The sequence below is a fragment of the Terrapene carolina genome, unplaced genomic scaffold (assembly GCF_002925995.2).
Source record: "Terrapene carolina triunguis isolate 2854851 unplaced genomic scaffold, T_m_triunguis-2.0 Scaffold66, whole genome shotgun sequence".
In the NCBI taxonomy this organism is placed as follows: Eukaryota; Metazoa; Chordata; order Testudines; family Emydidae; genus Terrapene; species Terrapene triunguis.
In genome coordinates, this window is record NW_020664417.1 from 74,985,785 (window position 1) to 75,005,853 (window position 20,069).

Genomic DNA, 20,069 nt, shown 5'->3' on the forward strand with positions numbered 1-20,069 from the left:
GTAGATTATCATACATTGTCTAATTCATGGATGTTTTAAATGTGATGACTTTATATAATGTTCACCCTTAATTCATGTTTACAATACACTGTAATTTTGTTTAGCATGACATGATGATGCTGTTACTAGGCATTCTGAGTTTTCCATTTTACTTTTGTTATTTAATAGCCACTGATTTGATTTGGTATAGCAAAAAATAAAACTTGGGCTTTGATTCCTAAAATTATCAATATACACTTATGTATAGCTAAATACCATGTCAGTAGGTGAAGCATATCTATAATTACTGAAGTTATTGACAAAGCAAATGGCTGATTAACTTTCTCTTCCTCACACAGTTCAAGTAGGTGTTCTCCCCTTTGGTTGGAAAGATTTGACTAGATCTTCCTTATAGCTGTAACCTGTAACATCGTATTCCATTCTGTATAGTAAATAAAAGTGCTCCTCCCTTCACTTGGACTTTTTTTCTCAAGATCTCATTAGAGAAGTTGATTAGCGTTCTGTCTCCCTTCTCCTTTTGCTCTTCATTTATTCTATTTCCTTGTAACTTTACTGTTCTTTATAAAATAGAAAGGGATTGTATTTCCCTTCCTCTTTCTTGGAAGGACTTAAAGCTTTTTCTTTTATGTTAGGCTAATCTGTATTCATGGTAACATGCATGGTGCTTAAATGCAAAGAGGGATCTGCACATAGGTTTCTTATATGTATATTTTAATATCCCCATGAAACAAATTAGCTGAAACATTGAACAAGGAGATTCCCAGATCTAGGATAAATTTCCTGTCGCTATTCTACTTGCGTATTGTCAGGTTTTGACATACCTACTTTACAGGTTAGACAATATAAGCTCTTCAACAATTTGACCACTAAGTCATTCTAGGTCACTTTCTTTGGTTTAGATTTAAATCTGTTGTGCAAATTCCGGTTCATTATATTTGTTAGAGCAACATTAATGTTAATGTAGATAGCTAGATCTTCACAGATGCTCAGAATTACTGAGGCTACAGCTTATCTACAGTACATTCGTAGCTGGAGCAATTCAAGAGTCTGTCACTAAGTGTAAACTGCCTGTCAATCTTGCACAGCAAAACTGGCAGGACTTTGGTGCTGTTTCCCTTGAGAGTGAGTGATAGTGTGTATTTTGGTAGTTTGGCAGGCCTAATTTTCTTCAGTCTGTGTTCCAAACATAGAGTGGGTGTATCTAAAGATTTGACAAACAGTTTAGGAAGTTAAGTAGAATTAGTAAGGCAATTTTACAGAACTCAAATAATTCCAGTATGTCTTCCTCCAAGGAAGGACAAAATTCTCCTAAATTCAATAAATCTTTTTTTGCTATTCTTACTATTAACTAAATTCAGGATACTAACCAAGATATTCTTTAACCACTCAATCATGCTATGCTGAAACACCAATTCTGAAAATTTGTTGGAATAAATCTCTTGATACTTCTCAAGAATAGATTATTGAACTGTGTACTTTTGAGAAAAGTACTAGATGTTTCCTTGACAATTGAGCCAGATATGATTAGTTTAGACAACAGATTTCTTAAGCATCTTAATCTTTTGCTTGTAGAATTTTATAAGGATATTGATCATTTATTTTCAGCCTAGCATAGCTAAAGGCCCATGAAGAAGTGATAGCAAGATCTTTGTTCATAATAATATTAGTACAAAGAGTCATAGGATGAAGTCTTAAAATTGCACATTATCCAAGACAGTTTCTTAGATATTAGGACTAAAGAGGATCCTATCCAGTAAAACTAATTCTATAATTAAGCCATAGAATGAATAAAAACTAGATTAAATTACATCTTTGTTCTTTCCTGAAAGTGAGGTTTTTCTATGATCTCAGACTTTTTTTTTAAAGCAGCATTCTAGAAAATACTGAACTAGATTATAAATTTTCTTATGTGGGAAGACATGTCCGAATCTAAGTATTAAATCGTTGGAGTGTTTCCCTAAAATGTTCAAACTTGTTCTGTTATGTGGAAATCAACAGATTTATCTTTTAAATACACTTGGCATACAGGGTATGTTATTGCTCTGCTTATTTCTTCCTAAAAGGAATAAGTAGAACTAGGTCCATTTATAATAAATTTAGCTCCCTTCTAGGCCTAGTTGTAGTGGCTATAACTATAAAATTCCCTGTTCTGTTACCCTTGTTGGGCTTCCGTCCTTTCAGTAGGAAATAAACAAATGTTATTGCTTTACTTCAAAGAAAGAACTATAGCAGAGAGAACCGTCTAGAAAAACCAAACATACTTTTCCTCTGTGGATCTTGTTTCTTTGTCATATTGTCAGACCTTTTTAAAAACGTAAATTGGAGTTTCCATTACATACAGACTTAGTCCCCAGCTTTTAATTTTTTGGGGAGGGTGTTTTTTGTGCTAAGGACTAGTTCCAGCCCTTGTACTCACACAGATTCTTCACTGTCTGATGAAATCACTGGGAAGGCACATGTGTGTCTTCTTCCATCAGGATATATTCTAAGTTATTCCTTCTAAACAAAAAATCAAAACCCTGTCCATGTGCATTCTGTGTATGCTACGTTAGAAAAGCTTATCAGTGTCAGTGCAGACGTCCATCTTTCCTTTCCATAACTATGTAGTGTAGCGACATTACAACCTTCTCTCTTTCTTTCTCTCTTGTAAATCAGACTGAAGGGAAGAGCACTTTCACTTCCTTTATAGGATGGAATGTGGTGTCACAGGGAACTTCTCCATGGTGAGTAAATCCTGATTTTCCTTTTATGCTATCAGCCAAATTCACATCTACTTGTATTCAGTAGCCTGACTGATCACAATATATAAATGGACAACATAGGTAGATTATTAATTAATGTTCCTGGATAAAAAGTCTGGCACTTATTATACATTGCCCACAGATGTATGGCTCTTTATAGGAAAACATAAAGGCTATCCCTTGCTGTTAGTAATAGACTTGTGTAAGTCACATAAGACTCACATAATAGTCTTATGTGACTTTTCTTGGCTATGGAAATATAGTTTGATATTAAAAATCACTCGGTTTTAAAAATGTTGTAGGTACAGTGTATGTGCACCACTTCAACCAACATATAAAACATTCTTAACATCATAGCCCTTGCTCTGTTTTCATTAATTATCTAGCATAGCACATGGTCTGTTTTTACTTTGTATTGTAATAAATTGTATTCTGAATGCTTCTCTGCACCATCATAGTTATATTTTTGCTTGTACTTTATTTTTTAACTAAATTTTATAATTAAAACTACAGGAGATTTATAAAAACTGTAACTCATTTAACAGAGTGAAATTACTTTATCTCTGGGTGACCACAAGACCAACTTTAGTCTCTGGATTTTTGAAAATATATCTGCATTTCATCAGGTGTAAAAGACTAAGCTAATTGTTTTGTTTTTCAGAAAGAAAGTTATAGATATTGTGAAAACTTTTTAGACTTATTTGCAAAATAAAATAGATTTATTAAATTTATTAAAATTGTCCTATGTTCTTCATTTGTTGACTTTTAATATTACTGCTGCTTGTTATTTAAAAAGTAAATTTATTAAGCGAATTTTTTGATTGTTCTCACATGAAATCTTATTTTACATTTATTCTGAGACAGCTCTCATCAGGGCCTAGGAATCAGGTTGGTTTTATGTTACATTCTTAGCATGGTCTCGTGCTGTGTTGTTTGCATGTAGTTTTTGTGTTTGTCTGAAAAGTGAAGTGCCGTTTAATATTGATAAACTTAGCCCCATTTTGTCCTATATTTCAAATGGAGGTGTATGAGCAATACTGTACCTTAATATTAGAAACCAGTTGAGAACTGCGCATGCACACACACCTTTTCCAAAACAAAAACTGACACTGATTTCAGTCTATATACAGGTATGCTTATAGCAAACTCATTTTGGTTTTGTTTTCCCTGACATTTTAATTAGTAAAGATATTTTTATGACAAAAGCATTGTTTTTAAGCAGTAGCCTGCTCATTCCTATTGATGCCTCATTTAAAGTCATAATCCTCTAGTGCAGTAATTTTGATATAATTATGATGCTACACATGAAGGATTAAGACTTCAGTTGAGGGAAAATATATATTAAGGAGCTAAAAGTTTAACAATCTGGTTTTCATGTAAATATCGTTAGTCGTTATAAAAAAGGAGAAACAAAAACAGATTTTAATCGGTTAGCAATAGTTGTGTTTAAATTGAATATTCTTTGACTTTAAAGAGAGATGTGGTCAATATGCTGAGGCCCAAAACTTAGTGATGAATTATTTTTAAATGTACAATGCTTAATATTTAATGGAAAAGTTGTAATGAATATTTTTAAAAATTCAAATGAAAAAGGATTTTTGTTTGGACTGAAAAATTCACTTAGTTTTGCGACCGAAATTTGAAGTGTTTTTAATGCATGAACCAGACAGTACAACTAACTAGCCTGTTGCATTATGTAAGCTCAGTGAAATGCAATAAGTACTCTAAGTAAATTAGATTTTATAATAAAATCTGGCTTAATCTAAGATAGTATTAATAAGGTAATGTGTTCATTAATAACTAGATATTTTTAAAAGGATTTCAATTGTAACAATTATCTTATATTTTTGTGTAATCTATAGTGTGTATTACTGTGTATTTATTTGTATAACAATAGCACTACAAGCCCTATTGTGCTAGGTGCTATACAAACACAGAACAAAAAGTCAGTCCCTGCTCCAAGGGGCTTACCATCTAAGTATAGAACAAGAGACAGCAGATGAATATCAACAGACAGGGAGTACAAGTAAACAACAAGATATTTATTGATCAGCATGAAAGACTGTGGTTGCTGCACACTAGCAGCCTCGCCTACAGCAGCTGTGATGTGAGGACGGTAGGAATACCAATAATAAGGTTGTCTAACACTTCCCTTATAACAGCTTGTCTTCATTTGCTTATAACTTTGTTAATTTTTAACTGCTTTGGTTGAAATATTCCATGCTTAGTGTCTGCCTCAGATTGTTTTGTTTTTGAAAGTTTGAGCAAAAATGGTTCAACTGTTTTTCAGTAACAAGACTAGTGAAAAATAAATAGTTTTACCAGTATTTATTAAATAGAGTTTGAGACTTTTGGAGTGGCTTTAGTGCCTCAGAGCTCTGGAACAGTAATTCAAAATTTGGCAGGGGATCAGTTGGTAGTCATGAAGTCAGAGAGGTGCCTTTTGCTTTCCCTCTGGAGTAGCCACCCAGATTTGACTGAGTTATCATTGACTGAAAACTGCAATTTGCACACACTCGGAACTTGCTCCTTAAGTGTTTGAACATTCTGACTGTACCCGAACCTCTCGTCTTTTGAAGCAGCCACACAAGGAAACTTCTGGAGGGGACATAGGCAAAACAAATATTTCTACTGATCAAAATGTCCTTATGGGGATGGTATACTAGTCTGGGATCCAAGTGACTCAACTTTAGCCCCACTTTTCTACTGATGCAGAAAATATTCAGTAATATTTGTCTGTATTTGGAGGAACCTGGTTTGTATTATCTATATAATAAGGTTCCAGGAATGTAGCTCTGAACCCTAAAATGACTGTTGGGTCAGTGTGAAGCACTGGAAGCAGTTACACGTGTGGTTCAGATCTCTTTTTGTTCAGAATAATATCACTAGGTTGAATCATTACGGAATTTCATGGTCTGTCACCATCCAGTTTTTAAGTTCTCAACCATTTTGATGTTATGAATTACTTCCATGTGCAGCTATCGGAAGGCATGGATCTAAGCAATGGCAAGGGTCCTAGACCATTGTGATTTCAGAGGTAACCCAACCAATCACCACCTTACTCTACAGCTAATTTGCATGCAACAATTTCATTGTTTGTATGAAGGAGACTGCATAGGGTGATGGATTTCTTGGCTCAGTTGCACAAATGTGCACCCCAAATACACATAGCCCCTCACTGCAGCACACACCCCTTGTTCACCATCCATATAAATCAATAGTCAAAAAATCAAAACAACTCTCCCAGCTCAATACAACATCATCAGTTTGCACAATAGCCCCAGACACACACAGCTCCTCACTGCAGCAGAGCACCTGCATAAATCATCACAAATCTCCCAGCACAATGCCCCAGACACAAATCCACACAACCATTCACACAACACAGCCAGCATACGCAGTAACCTGAAACATAAACCTTTCACTGCAGCACACACCCTCATTCACCACCCATACAGAGCCGCACAACGCCACCCATGCATAAATGAACACAACCAGTACACACAATGACTCAACAACATTCTACGCTTCAGACTGATGTTTGAGGTTATGAAAACAGCTACAAACATGGTTGAAAGCTGTTTTTGTTTAGAATATCACCAGGTTCAGTCACCACTGAGATTTGTGGTCTGTTACCATTCAGTTTGTTTTCAGCCATTTTTGGCATTTTTACCCACACGACTTCACAAATTACACCCGTGTCACAGCATGGGCTTTAAGCTAGTAGTAGAATAATTATATACTTTATATCATAATAGCAACTAAGGAGTATGTTAAACAGAATCTGCTAAAACTAAATATTTTAAAATCAGCGGGTCTAGATTACATGCACTTAAAGTTTTAAGAGTTGTCTGAGATGCAGTCCAGACAGTTGATAATCTTTCGTAAATCTTGAAAAATAGGGAAGGACTGCTATGTTATCCTCATCTTAAAAAAAGACAAGAGGGATGAACTAGTAACTATGGGCTGATGAATTTTACATTGATCCTTGGAAAATTATTGCATCCCAAAACAACCTTTCCTTTAAAAAAAATCAAAGGACAGTAATGTGCCATTTGGCATAGTTTAACTTGTCTGATTCTTGGATGTGATTATAACTTTTTTGTTAATAAAGGTAATTGTGTTGACACTGTATACTTAGACTTTTGTAAGGCATTAGACTTGGTAGTGCATAACATTCTGATTTAAAAAAAAAGCCCTGTACCAAATCAATATATCAAAATGACAACCTCGTAGATCTCAAAGCATAATTATTAGCGGGTATGATATTTTGGGGACAGTTTAACTCTTTTTCAAGAACAAGGCTATACAGAGAATAAATTGGGTGCTTCTTTTTACCCTCTTTCACATATGCAACAGCATGATAAAATTATAAACAGTAATGACATTAAAAGGCAACAAATTTTAAAATTGATAATCAGTTGTGGCATAATTCATAACTCACTGCCAAAGAATATTGAACCAAAAGATAGACTTAGATTCAAAAAGGATTACGTTTATATAAGGCTATTACACTTAAACTAGACAAGAATTTTAAAACGGTAATAAACATTCTGGAATAAAACCAATCATTTACTAATATTGGAAAGAAACTTCCCTCCTGGGCATATTATTGAATATTTTTCCATCGTGAGGATTTATCCTCTGAAGCATTAATCAGTATTTGAGACAACAAGATGCTGGACTAGATGGACAGTTTGACTGGATTGAATATGGCTGTCTGTGTTTTTTGTCATCTTTTTGTATAGTCATGATACATCTTTAATTTATAATCTAAAAAATTTAGAAAAGTACCTAGATGTTGCAATTTAATGCAATACAAAGTAAATGTACAATGATATTAGAATTAGGGAGGGAAGATGGATAATTTTTGTGCTTCTGTTCTTTTTGTTTTGCAATCAGTTGCCACCTCTACTGTATAAGAGCCTCTAGGATAAGGGTATTTTATCCAGATGGCCCTTTACTTACAAACAAAAAACTGTATATAAGAAACCTGCTGTCTCTTGTGAGCTGATGCTTAAAACACAACAACAGAAAGCCCTCATGTTTATTCTTAGGTGTCTTTGTTGCTGCCTTGTTTTTAGTTTGGCTTTTGTTTTTTTTTTGTGGTGGGCCCATAGAAGAAATGCTGTCACTGATTCTCCTTGGGATAAATTTGGTAAAAATCAGTAGCCTGGCTTCTCTTCAAAATATTGGCTGCACTGAGTAAAATTGTGAATAAGTTTATTATATCATTATATTATGGATCCTTTATATGTGGGATAAAGATAGCTAAAAATGCACTACCCAGATTACAGGTTTTGGATGCCAGAATCTCATCAGCTTTATACATTTTATTTGACTTGTGGGTTAGTTATTCTGGATACCAGTAAACCAGGGTTTTATTGTGGTTCATTTTACTCATGCTCTACCAATTGTTAAATAACTTTAATGGTACAGCTGTTAGAACAAAGAAGGGTTTGGCAAGGACAGATGGCAATGCAGTATGAGCCTGAAGCTATTTTTCTTCTCCTAGAATAATGTACAATACAAATACTGTCGAAACAAATACTCCTGAAGTGTGAGCATTTGTAATTGTTTTCTTCATAATGATATTTGTGTTTCTGATCTTTTGCACAAGTTTGGACACTTGGGCTTTGTTTCTCCCAAACAATAGATGGAAACAGAACTCCTTCCTACTGTATGAGATGCATGTAAGAAATTTGTTTAGAATAGCATGGGTATAAAACTTGCACATGGTCAAGTCATTGACTTATGATTGTTTCAAAAATGGAATTAAAAAAAAAACTTCTGAAGAAAAGAAATTTCCCCCTATTTGTTCCTTTTCATTGGTTAAACGTTCGTTTTCTATAGTTTTTTGCATTATATTGCAATAGTCAGGGATGTTTAACTGAGGGCCAGGAAGCAGGTACTCATGTAGGTCTTAAAAAGTGGCTTTTCTTATGTCAGAAATATAATAATGTTTAAAAGTTGATAATTTTTTTCCCATTAGCTCATATTTAAAGCAAAATAAATTTGAGGTTAAAATAACCTTTACATTCTTGACAACTGGAAAGATATATTTAATTGTTCTGACATTAACATCACGATAACCCTTCTTAGACTTTGATATATTGCCACTATACATCTCTGGCACCACTATATTCTTTTAAGTACCATAACAAAGTGATGAATAAAATAGTTTGGTAGGACAAAAACCCCAAATGAAGGTTGGCCTCTTGTGTGCTCTTAAGAGGGTAGCCTCGCTTACAGCTTTGCTGCCTGGCTAGAGCCCTGAGAGATTGAGTTCCTTGGTCTGTTCAAACATCTATGCATGTTCAATGGAGAGTGAGCTGGCGAATGCCCCAAGATTATCCTCTTTTGCTGACAAATGGAATCAGCAGGTTTCCAGGTCTTTCTGATGTGTATCTCTTCGGTTGTCCAGCTTGCAACGTGGCCCCCAGATAAAAAGCTCTTTCTCATTACCCCCCCCCTGAATAGTTGCTATTTGGGAAGGTAGGTCTGTGCCAGGGAGCTTGATACAAACTCAATGAAACGTAAAGTCATAAGACTTTTGCAAATGCAAAAAGAGTTACAGTTCGTGGACACTAACATACCATCGCTCATAAACAATAATAAAGTAAATTGAAACTTCTGTGCAGTGGATTATGGAGAAAACAAATGGCTCTTCTCTTCACTGAAGGGAATTAGTTACGGTTTTTTAATCAATTTGAATTAAAATTTTGTTACTAATTAGTCCTGTCTATAATTAAGGTTAAGTATAAGTAGTACAAGTGCAGCATAATCAAATCAGTTATGAAACCTTGAAATGATCAGCTTTAAGGAGCAAGACATGTTATGGAAGTGTTATAATATAATACACTAAATAGTAGAAAGAGCAAGTAGAGGAAAAGGCAAGAATTTTATAGTCTTTCCACTGGAATAAAGATCACTTGAAGGACAGCCACGAGCACACAGTTCATGCATTATTGACTTGTGAGAACATAAGAATGGCCATACTGGGTCAGACCAATTGTCCGTCTCGACCAGTATCCTGTCTTCCGACAATGGCCATTGCTAGGTGCTTCAGAGGGAATGAATAGAACAGGTAATCATCAAGTGATCCATCCTGTCGCCCATTCCCAGCTTCTGGCAAAACCGAGGCTAGGGATACCATCCCTGCTAACCTGGCTAATAGCCATCGATGGACCTATCCTCCATGAATTTATATCGTTCTTTTTTTAACCCTGTTATAGTCTTGGCCTTCACAACATCATCTGGCGAGGAGCTCTACAGGTTGACTGTGTGCTGTGTGAAGGAATATTTTCTTTTTTGTTTGTTTTAAACCTGCTGCCTATTAATTTCATTTGGTGACCCCTAGTTCTTGTGTTTATGAGAAGGAGTAAACAACACTTCCTTATTTACTTTCTCCACACCAGTCATGATTTTATAGACCTCTATAATATCTCTCTCCCCCCCCCCCACCCGGTCGTCTTTTCCAAGCTGAAAAGTCCCAGTCTTTTTAACCTTTCCTCTTATGGCAGCCATTCCATACCCCTAATCATTTTTGTTGCCCTTTTCTGAACCTTTTCCAATTCCAATGTATCTTTTTTGAGATGGGGTCACCACATCTGCATGCAGTATTCAAGATGTGGGCATACCACGGAGTTATATAGAGACAATATGATATTTTCTGTCTAATTATCTATCCCTTTCTTAATGATTCCCAATATTCTGTTTGCTTTTTTGACTGCCGCTGCACATTGAGTGGATGTTTTCAGAGAACTATCCACAGTGACTCCAAGATCTCTTTCTTGGACTCCAAGATCTCTTTCAGCTTATTTAGACCCCATCGTTTTATATGTATAGTTGGAATGGCAGTAATTCTGGCCACCTTTTTCTCATATCATGACCTTTTTGGTGACTACAGAAGCTATGAAACGACATACATACAATCAACGTTCAATTGTCAATTAAAAAAATCCCACCCCATCCCTCTCAAGGGGATCAGGGAACTGGGAATGGGTAGGCAGGAATCTTTCTGATAATTTCAAAATGTGCTTTCCTCTGCTAAACCCCTAATCTTTTCCCAGGAAAATCTAGAGAAAACCTATTACGCCTCTTACTCAGCTAGTAGTTGTGATATCCACTTAATTCACCTCTGTAGTCTACTTGTATGGCTACTTTTATTTTTGGGACAACCTTGAAGTAGGGGTTCAGCAGACTAGTATAGGAAGCTGCTATTCCCTGCTCACTTTTAGCACCTGCTTTAGACATAGGACTGTTGTCAAGTTCCTTTTCCTCAGGAGTAAGTGGTGCTGTTGTAGTACATTGATGATTCTTTTTCTTTCTCAGGAGAAAAAACAGCCATGTATATATACTCTTCTTTCCTCCTATACGCTGCCCTCTATTTCGTCCTTCACCTGTGATTGGCCAAGGTCTGGGTACACACAGTTGCACTAGATTAACTGAAGATGTGATTTCAAAGCACTTTAGTTGAATTGGTGCAATTCTTTGTATGTACTCTGTTAGCTTGCCGCTCTACATTTTAGTTCTCAAAACCCATTGCATATTAAAAAGGTCTGAAAGCACCTTTCTGTCACAGTTCAGGGCAACTGAACCTGTAATCCCCCTCTGTGGTCCAACATGGGCTACTCTTAAGTATCTGGCTCCCCAGCTGTCACCTCTCTTGGGTGGAAAGACATGTCTCTCTCCTTCCTGACCAGGATATTTTCTGCCTGTCTATGCTGTGAATTCCTTAGCAAGTCAGACTGCATAAACAGGCATGCTTTGCATTCTCCTCCGAAGCAATGAACAGCATAATTGCCCACAGTTAACCACACAGCTTTTTCTAAGCAAACACATTTATTCTTAAAGTGGAAGCATTACAGGGAAAACATATTAAAAACAATAAAAGGACCTACATGCATGCTAGTAAGTTTACCAGAGATCACCCTTAAGTCCAACAGGGCTCTGGCAGGAGATCAGACCTTCAGATCCCACACTGGGGGGGTTTTCTGTGGTTTAAGTTCATAACATCTTTTGCTCAGAATAAGAACATCCATGAGTATGAGAGTTACTCCTTTATACAGATTAGGTCTTTGATCTGCAGAGACTGTGAATAGGTGATAAACCAGACAATGGTCCCCTCTTCAGGGTGAAGCGTCAAAAGGTCACAGTCTTGTGTCTAGGATACTGTACATAGTTTCAAATAGTCCTTTTGAAACTCATAACACTTCCCAGGGTTTACAATAGTCATGTCTCCCCCCTAGATAAGTTGCATACGGTCCCATGATAATACATAAACATTTGCATTTTCAATTCAGTGAACTCTTAAACTTGATTCAAGAAGGTTTAATTTAATTCAGTAAGGTTTGTCCAGGATATTACAGAAATTATACCATATCAATCACACGTTTAAACGTGAGTCTCAATTTGAGCATGACTGCTAAATTTCTGGTGAAAATGAATGACTGTTTTACAGTGGTGACAAAAAATAGAAGCAAGTATATTGAATAAATGAACGTAGGAGATATATGAAATGTATATTGATGGGTAGGTTAAGACAGCACTTTGTCCCCCAAGTTGCCCTGTGAAAGATCTTACACTGAAGCAGTTAATTGCATGGATAATACATTTCTCCTATCCCATATTAAATACACAACAGCTCTTGAAACTCACCTTCCTTACCTGGATGATTAAATGTGCTAGACGATAATTGTGCTGTGACATTTTGAACTAGGAATCATAGAACAATAGAAATGTAGGGCTGGCAAGGACCTCAAAGTCATCAAGGCCAGCCCTCTGTGCTGAGGGAGAACAAAGTAAACCTAGACCATCCCTGACAGCTGTCTCTAACCTGTTCTTAAAAATTCCCAATGATGGGGCTTCTACAACCTCCCTTGGAAGCCTATTCCAGTGCTTAACTATCCTTATTTTAGAAAGCTTTTTCCCAATGTCTAATATAAATCTCCCTTGCTGAAGATTAAATCCATTTCTTGTCCTGCCTCTAGAGGACATAGAGAACACTTGTTTACCATCCTCTTCCAAAATGTTAAGGGCTGTTATAAAGACTATCAGGTCCCACCTCTGTCTTCTTTTTTCAAGACTAAACATGCCCAATAGTTATAACTTTTCCTTATAGGTCACGTTTTCTAAACCTTTTATCATTTTTGTTGCTTTTCTCTGAGCTGTCTTCAATTTGCCCACATCTTTCTGAAAGTGTGGCGCCCAGAATTGGACACAGTACTCCAGCTGAGGCCTCACCCGTTCTGAGTAGAGTCGGACAATTACCTCCCTTGTCTTACATATGACACTCCTGTTAAATACACCCCAGAATATTAGCCTTTGTTGCAACTGCATCGCATTGTTGACGCAATTTGTGATGCACGATAGCCCCCAGAGCCTTTTGAGCAGTACAACCATCTAACCAGTTACTCTGCATTTTGTAGTTATGCATTTGAGATTTTCCTTGTTACGTGAAGTACTTTGCACTTTTCTTTATTGAATTTCATCTTGTTGAATTTAGACAAATTCTCCAATTCGTCAAGGTCATTTTAAATTCTAGTTCTGTCCTCCATAGTGCTTGCAACCTCTCTCAGCTTCTTGTTATCCACAAATTTTATAAACTCCATTATCCAAGACATGAATGAAAATATTGAATAATACCAGACCCAAGATATGCCCTTCCAGTTTAACAGCAAACCATTGATAACTATACTTTGAGTACTGTCTTTCAACCAGTTGTGCACTCACCTCAGAGTAATTTCATCTAGACCACATTTCCCTAGTTTGCTTATGAGAATGTCATGTGGGACTATGTCAGAGTCCTAAAATCAAGATATATCATCTACTGCTCTCCCTTCTCCCCCATCTACTAGGCCAGTAACTCTGTCAATGAAGGAAATTAGGTTGGCTTGGCATGATTTGTTCTTGACAAATCTATTCTGGCTATTACTTATAACCCTATTATCCTCTAGGTACTTGCAAATTGTTTAATTTTTTCCAGTATCTTTCCAGGTATCGATGTTAGGCTGACTGGTCTGTAATTCCCTGGGTCCTCTTTGTTATCCTTTTTAAAGGTAGGTAGTCCGTTTGCCATTCTTCAGTCTTCTGGCACCTCACCTGTCTTCCTGGAGTTCTTGAAGATAATTACTAACAGTTCCAAGATTGCTTCAGCTAGTTCCTTAAGTACCTTAGGATGGCCCCTGCCAATTTGAATACATCTAATTTATCTAAATATTCTTGAAATTGTACTTTCCCTATTTTGGCTTATGCTCCTTCCCCTTGTGTTTAATATTAATTGTGTTGAGTATCTGGTAACCATTTCCCTTTTTAGTGAAGACAGAAGCAGAATGGACATTATACACCTCAACATAGGTACATACAATTGCTTGGGACAAATATGACACGCTCCTCAAGAGTGTGAATCCATATGAACAGTTGGTTCAAACACCAGCAACCATGTGTGGGTTTTTTTTTTTTTTTTTTTTTTTTTTCAAGAAATGAGCTTTGGGAATGTACTAAAATGTAGAGGGGTTTGTCTACATTTTATGTTCTGATAAGGTACCAGTTAAATCTGATTATGGCTCGTCCTTTAAATGTATCACTCATAGCATCTCTGCCATATTTTATAATTTCTACATAGAGTGATTTCATTATGTATCTGTCCAGGCAGTTTCTCTCTTGCCAGTAATTTTTTAATTTCCTTAGGCTGGTAGAAAATAAGGGCTTGTTCACACTTGCAAATGTACTGAAATAGCTGTTCCGGAATAATTATTCCAGAGTAGTTATTTTGGTATAAGCCCCAGTTTACACACATTCTCATATATGAGTGCCTTTTTAATTCATTTATTCCAGAATGAGTATTCACACAGAGGCTTAGACCAAAATAACTATTCCCGAAAATGTCCAAATGTAGACAACCCTGAAGATAAAGGAACATACTCTGTATCCAGCTTCCAGGAAGTTTCACATCTACTCCAGCTGGAACAAAGATGCATTATCATTCTGGGCTGATCTACACCGGAATTAATGATCATGTTTTAACACTTGTGAATGCATCAGAAAGTTCTAGTGTAGACAAGAACACAGTCATAATAATCATTTTAACTGGTCAAAGTTAACTGTAGTGTCCTTGTGTATATACTAGAGCTTTCATTTGTTAGTAAACACGTGTTAAAACAATTTTTAATTCAAATGTAGACATGCTTATGTACAGTACCTCACAAGAGTGTTATGAAGCTTACTTCACTAATGTTTGCCATGTGCTTTTGATATTTGGCACTATGGTGCTTTAACCCTTTGACCCAATCTGTAAGAATTTTAAGTGTTCAGCATCCGATTAGTGCTAAGTAGTTGTTTATAAGTATTCATAGGTAAGTGTCTTCCTTGGAATTTCATCGTGCTAAATATGAAGTGTGGGTGTCTTGGGGCAAGTTGGCATGCTTTGTATGGTTTTAGTTAAAGTACATTGAATGGTTGGTAGCCATACTACTAAGGCAGAAGAATATGCCTGGAAAGTGTTACGCTGTGTACTTTTACATGGCTACATGTGTTTGGGAGCTACCTTGGGACTTGCACATTTCAGGCTGTGCGCTTTTGAGAAAGCTGCAGAATCTTAGTACTAAAAAGAGATATTGAATAGTATATTAGGGGTTTGTGCTCCATCCCTCAGCATCTCTTTCTTCATACTGCAGTCTCAGAGAAGGCTGCTTCATTTCCTTCTCAAAGAGTGAAGCAAGCATGGCTACTTCTGTAAGGGAGAAGATTAAATTGATATGTAAAATGGCCCAGAATAAAGGATTAAGTAAAAGAAAGTATACCTATGTGCACAAGGCTCTTGTCAAGGTTGGGGGCAAATGAGATTTTATTTGAATGCCTGGAGTCTTGACAGCTAGCAGAGAAGCAATCCTATTCAAGACTGAACTGTAATTTTGTATAATTTTTGCTAGTGCACTGCTTCTTGGATTTTTAGCTCAGCAGTAAACTCTGTTTCAGATACTATGTATTCTTAGTCAACAGTCTCTGTCAGTGCATATCAACTAGTGGCATTTGTATTTTGTGGCTCTATAACTTATACACCTCTACCCTGATATAACGCTGTCCTCGGGAGCCAAAAAAATCTTACCACATTATAGGTGAAATCGCATTGTATTGAACTTGCTTTGATCCGCCGGAGTGCACAGCCCCGCTCCCCCGGAGCACTGCTTTACCGCGTTATAGCCGAATTCGTGTTATATCGGGTCACGTTATATCGGGGTAGAGGTGTAATAGAATTATTTTGTGCTTTATATTTCAGTGATAGACGTTTGCTACAACCTGCTCAGGTATGTGACATTTTCAAAGGAGTTATATTGGTCATCTGCTACTTCATGATGCACTATGTTGACTACTCTATGATGTACCATCTGATAAGAGGACAGTCTGTCATAAAACTCTACATCATCTACAACATGCTGGAGGTAAGGGCATTGGCATCAAAAGGAAATGTCAAAGTATGCTTTCTTTCAGGATATCTAATACAACATATTGTTATGACTTTTGTACTTTGTACATCTCTCCAATATAGTAAGTAGAAAGATGTTAAACCTCAAGGTGGACTTTAACGTATAGTAAAATAGACGTGGACATGAAAATATCTATGAGATGCTTCCATAAAAAAGGGTGCAACAACTTTGTTATACATCCTCTTTCCTAAATCTGTTTCCTGTAATGCAGTCAGAGTTAATTAAAATAAATAAATTTTAATAAAAAAATGAGAAAGTGAGAAATAGAAAATGGAGAAGACACTGAAACTTGAGATTATAATAGTTTGAAAAAATTAATATTTGAAATAGGAAGAGCTACTGAGAAGGTTTTGCCCACTAGTGGCAAAATCCTATGGAAGAACAAAGAAAAGGCAAAAGGTAGATGAAATTTATCTGTTTACATTTTCTTCTAAAAAATGTGCCTTTTAGTATGCTTAAGCTTGTCTACAAAAACCGAAATCAGTACTTTCAACCTCTCCCAATCCATACCATCAGAGAAAAGTCTTGAGTGCATGGATAGAGTTTAGAGGAGTGTTAGAGAAACAGGCGAGGGAAGCAGAGAGAGAGAAGGTCTGTGAGGTAGGATAAAGGGAAGTCCTGTAAAAACTCAAAGTATTTGTGTAACAGGGTTCATGCACCACTGTGGCGCCGGCTGTCTTGGGAATTAGCTCTGTGCCCTCTTCAGGTGGTGTCTCACCACCATCACTCCTGCTCTAGGATCCACGTCTCTCCAAGGACCGTGACATCCTCTTCAGTCACACAGCCCTCTGGCGGTGCCACACACCTTGCTACCCACTTCCGGGGGACTTGCAGTCTGCTGTTCAGCCACTTCCATTAGTGGCTACTGCAGCGTATTGTCTGGCCACCTCCTCATGGCCCCAGCATCCTCTTTGCCCTTGCCTCAGGGACTCCTCCTGCAAACCCCAGCAGTCAGCCAGGAGCTGTTTCTCGCTCCCCCCCGGTCCCTGCTCGCAGCACTGCTCTGTCCTGGGTGCTGGCAGTTCTCTCAGCCCTCCAGAGGCACAGTCCTTCCTCCCTGGGCTCCCAGCAGAGAACTGCCCTCCTCTGCCCTGCAGCTCCCTTTTTATATGGGCCTGCTTGGCCCTGATTGGCTGCTCCTTTCAGCCCTTCTCTGATTGGCTGCCTCCTGCATAGCCTCCTTAGGGCTCTATTGACCCCTTAGAGCCCGGTGTGGGGCAGGCGCCCCATCACAATCTGTTTTTGTATTATTCATTATTATTATTCAAAGTTTTTGGACAACTGTGCTTTTACAACTGTGATTTTCTTATCACTAAAATGTAATGAACAATAGTAAATAACATTTAAGAAAATGTAATTGGATAAGGCTTGAGTCTGACCTTAGATCTGCATATCTGTAGCATGTAAATAGCATAACGTGTTTAAGGGGCTACTACAGCCCCTGTTGTTCTGCCAGGATACTATAGTGTTCCTAATCGTCCTTGAATAATTAGTATGATACAGATGTCTAACAAACCTTTGAGGATTATTGAGATTGGGCTGTGGTTTGTCCAAAATCTGGAGATTTTAATTCTAGACATGAGTTATTCCCTACTGCTGTTTGAAAATAATGAATGAGAAGCACATTTCATAACCACAATATTAATACACTTCCTGAAATAAGTGATGTGTGAGAGCCACCTTGGATGTTTAGTTGTTAAGGCTTTCTTGCCTTGCAAGTGATTTTTTTTTATTACTACTTTTAAATAATCTGCAAGTCAAAATGCAAAATTCAGCACTCTGACATCAGGTGGACTGTGACATTCTAGGAGACATTCATCCACATACAGTTTCTTAATCTCTGACAGTGTGAGTGATCATGATTTAGTAAGTAAATCCAAGTATGGTACAATTTATTAATGCTCAAAATAGTTCATTTCATTTCAGTTTAACTGTTTCAAAACACTGACTGAATACAGTGATGGCTACTTATTATGGTATTTTGCTCAGCGAAGCAGAAGGTGTGTGTCATCCCCTCACTGAGTTAACGGAGAGAGTTTGAGAGTGGCTTTACTTGAATCCAAGCAGAACCAATAGTGCACTTCCCTGCTCGAGAGCAAGGAAATAGTTTCTCCTGATCTGAATTCTGTGTTCTGATACTGCTCATAGCTACTGTAGTTAGCAAAGCAAACTCCCTTTAATTTCAGTGGAGAAGGATCCAACTAGAAAGTGTATTGGATTTCTTTGATCTGCCATGAATAACTTTCATGCCTGGCAGGGCAGGAAAAGTGATTTCTGCAGGCTTTTTACAAGCCTAAATCACAGCAGAAAACAGAGGGCCCTAGGTCCCACTCAGCATACTTGCTGGGAGCATGTTTCCATTTTACCCAAACACAGATCTGCCACTAGTAGTACACCTTTCAAGGTGCCTGTATAAGAATAGACACTTTTTAATTTTTTTTTTAAAAAGCAATAACCAGACTTACACTTGTATCAAAATATACTTAACTCGAATTTCTCATTTTGAAATTTTAATTTGGAGAAATGATTAGTCTGACAAAGATGTTTACAATGATGTTTTCGGCTATCTCTGGGTCAGAGAAAATTGTCCTGCAAATGGATTTGATAGAAATAAAAAACTTCCAAATAATGTGCTGAATGCCGCCCCAATAACTAGGCTAAGGGGTGCGTTCAGCCCAGTTGGCTTAAAATGACGCTTTTCTTTTTTTAGATTCAGACCCACCGGCTCCTGCTCCTTATGAAGCCCCAGCGTGTGTTATGCTGGTGACACAACATTCACCATGGAACTCTACTGGAGCCTGGAGCCGGCATATAGGGTTTAGGTAAGTCCACTTTAAAAAACCCCAACAATATTGCGTGGTGTTTCCTTGTTTTATACCCTAAGGGATATAAAATATTAAAATGTTAAAAGAAAAAAACCACCTTTTAAACCCCCCGCAATATTGTGCACAAAACCAAACTTACCTGACTCCTTAAGTATTCTATATTGGGTGCCACTTTACCAAAGTACATGATGGGGCATCACACGGAGCTGGAGCTCGGGGTTGTTGACCGCCTTCACTGAGAAGTAAAAAGCTGAAAACAGTGCCATTGTAAATATCCTTTTGAACTAACCTAATTCTTTTTCTAATTTAAAATTTCAAGCTGCTAAATTTGAAATAACTCAGAGTAGGAGATTCTGTTATCATAATGCTGTGAGGGTAGCCAGTTAATACGAAATGCTACTCTTAAGTGTCTTCTTTGGGACATTCAGCATTTAACTGTACCGTTTGCTGTTTTGGTCAAATCTTCACCTTTAAGTTTTTTTAGTGGTACTAAATAATGAATGTTAACTTGAGAGTTTGTTGAACTTTTCTAATTTCTGTCAGAAGTTGTTCTTCAATAACTTTTTAAAATTTGAGTAACAACAGCTAAAAAAAAAAAAAAAGCATTGAGCCCTGGCTGACTTTACATTGTTCTATGAAAAACCTTTTAGTTAATGTGGCAGGACTTGCTTGTATATCTTCTGTTCTACTCTGATATTACTGCTTATAGCCTTTACTTGTCTAAAGTTGTCATTTTTAGTTTACAAAAGAACAGCTGAATGAAGCATTAATCTTAATACATCTTATGACAATGTTTGTGTTTTATATCATGATCTTATTACTACAGTTTAATAAGGAATGGTAACATATTAGTGTTGTTGTATTTATCTGTTTACTTGGGTCAGACTCGTAAGAGATGGAAAATACTTATTAATTCATCCAGACATGCTCTATAAATATAGAATTGTTCTCTAAAGTACATCTTCCAGTGCTTTGTTCATTTTAATTTTAAATATTCCAGACTTGTATGTATGTGC

General features: G+C 36.9%; 1 protein-coding gene across 2 annotated transcripts in view; it reads left to right on the plus strand.

Moving 5' to 3' along the window:
* TAPT1 (transmembrane anterior posterior transformation 1) overlaps positions 1 to 20,069 on the plus strand; it is a 91,203-nt gene that overhangs the window by 30,150 nt on the left and 40,984 nt on the right. Inside the window, exons 4-5 of one of the 2 annotated variants that reach the window (XM_024208611.2) lie at positions 3,606 to 3,629; positions 16,021 to 16,183. In XM_024208611.2, coding sequence (XP_024064379.1) covers positions 3,606 to 3,629; positions 16,021 to 16,183 — 187 coding nt within the window. The remainder of the gene's footprint in view (positions 1 to 3,605; positions 3,630 to 16,020; positions 16,184 to 20,069) is intronic. The other variant, XM_024208612.2, reaches the window with a different exon arrangement.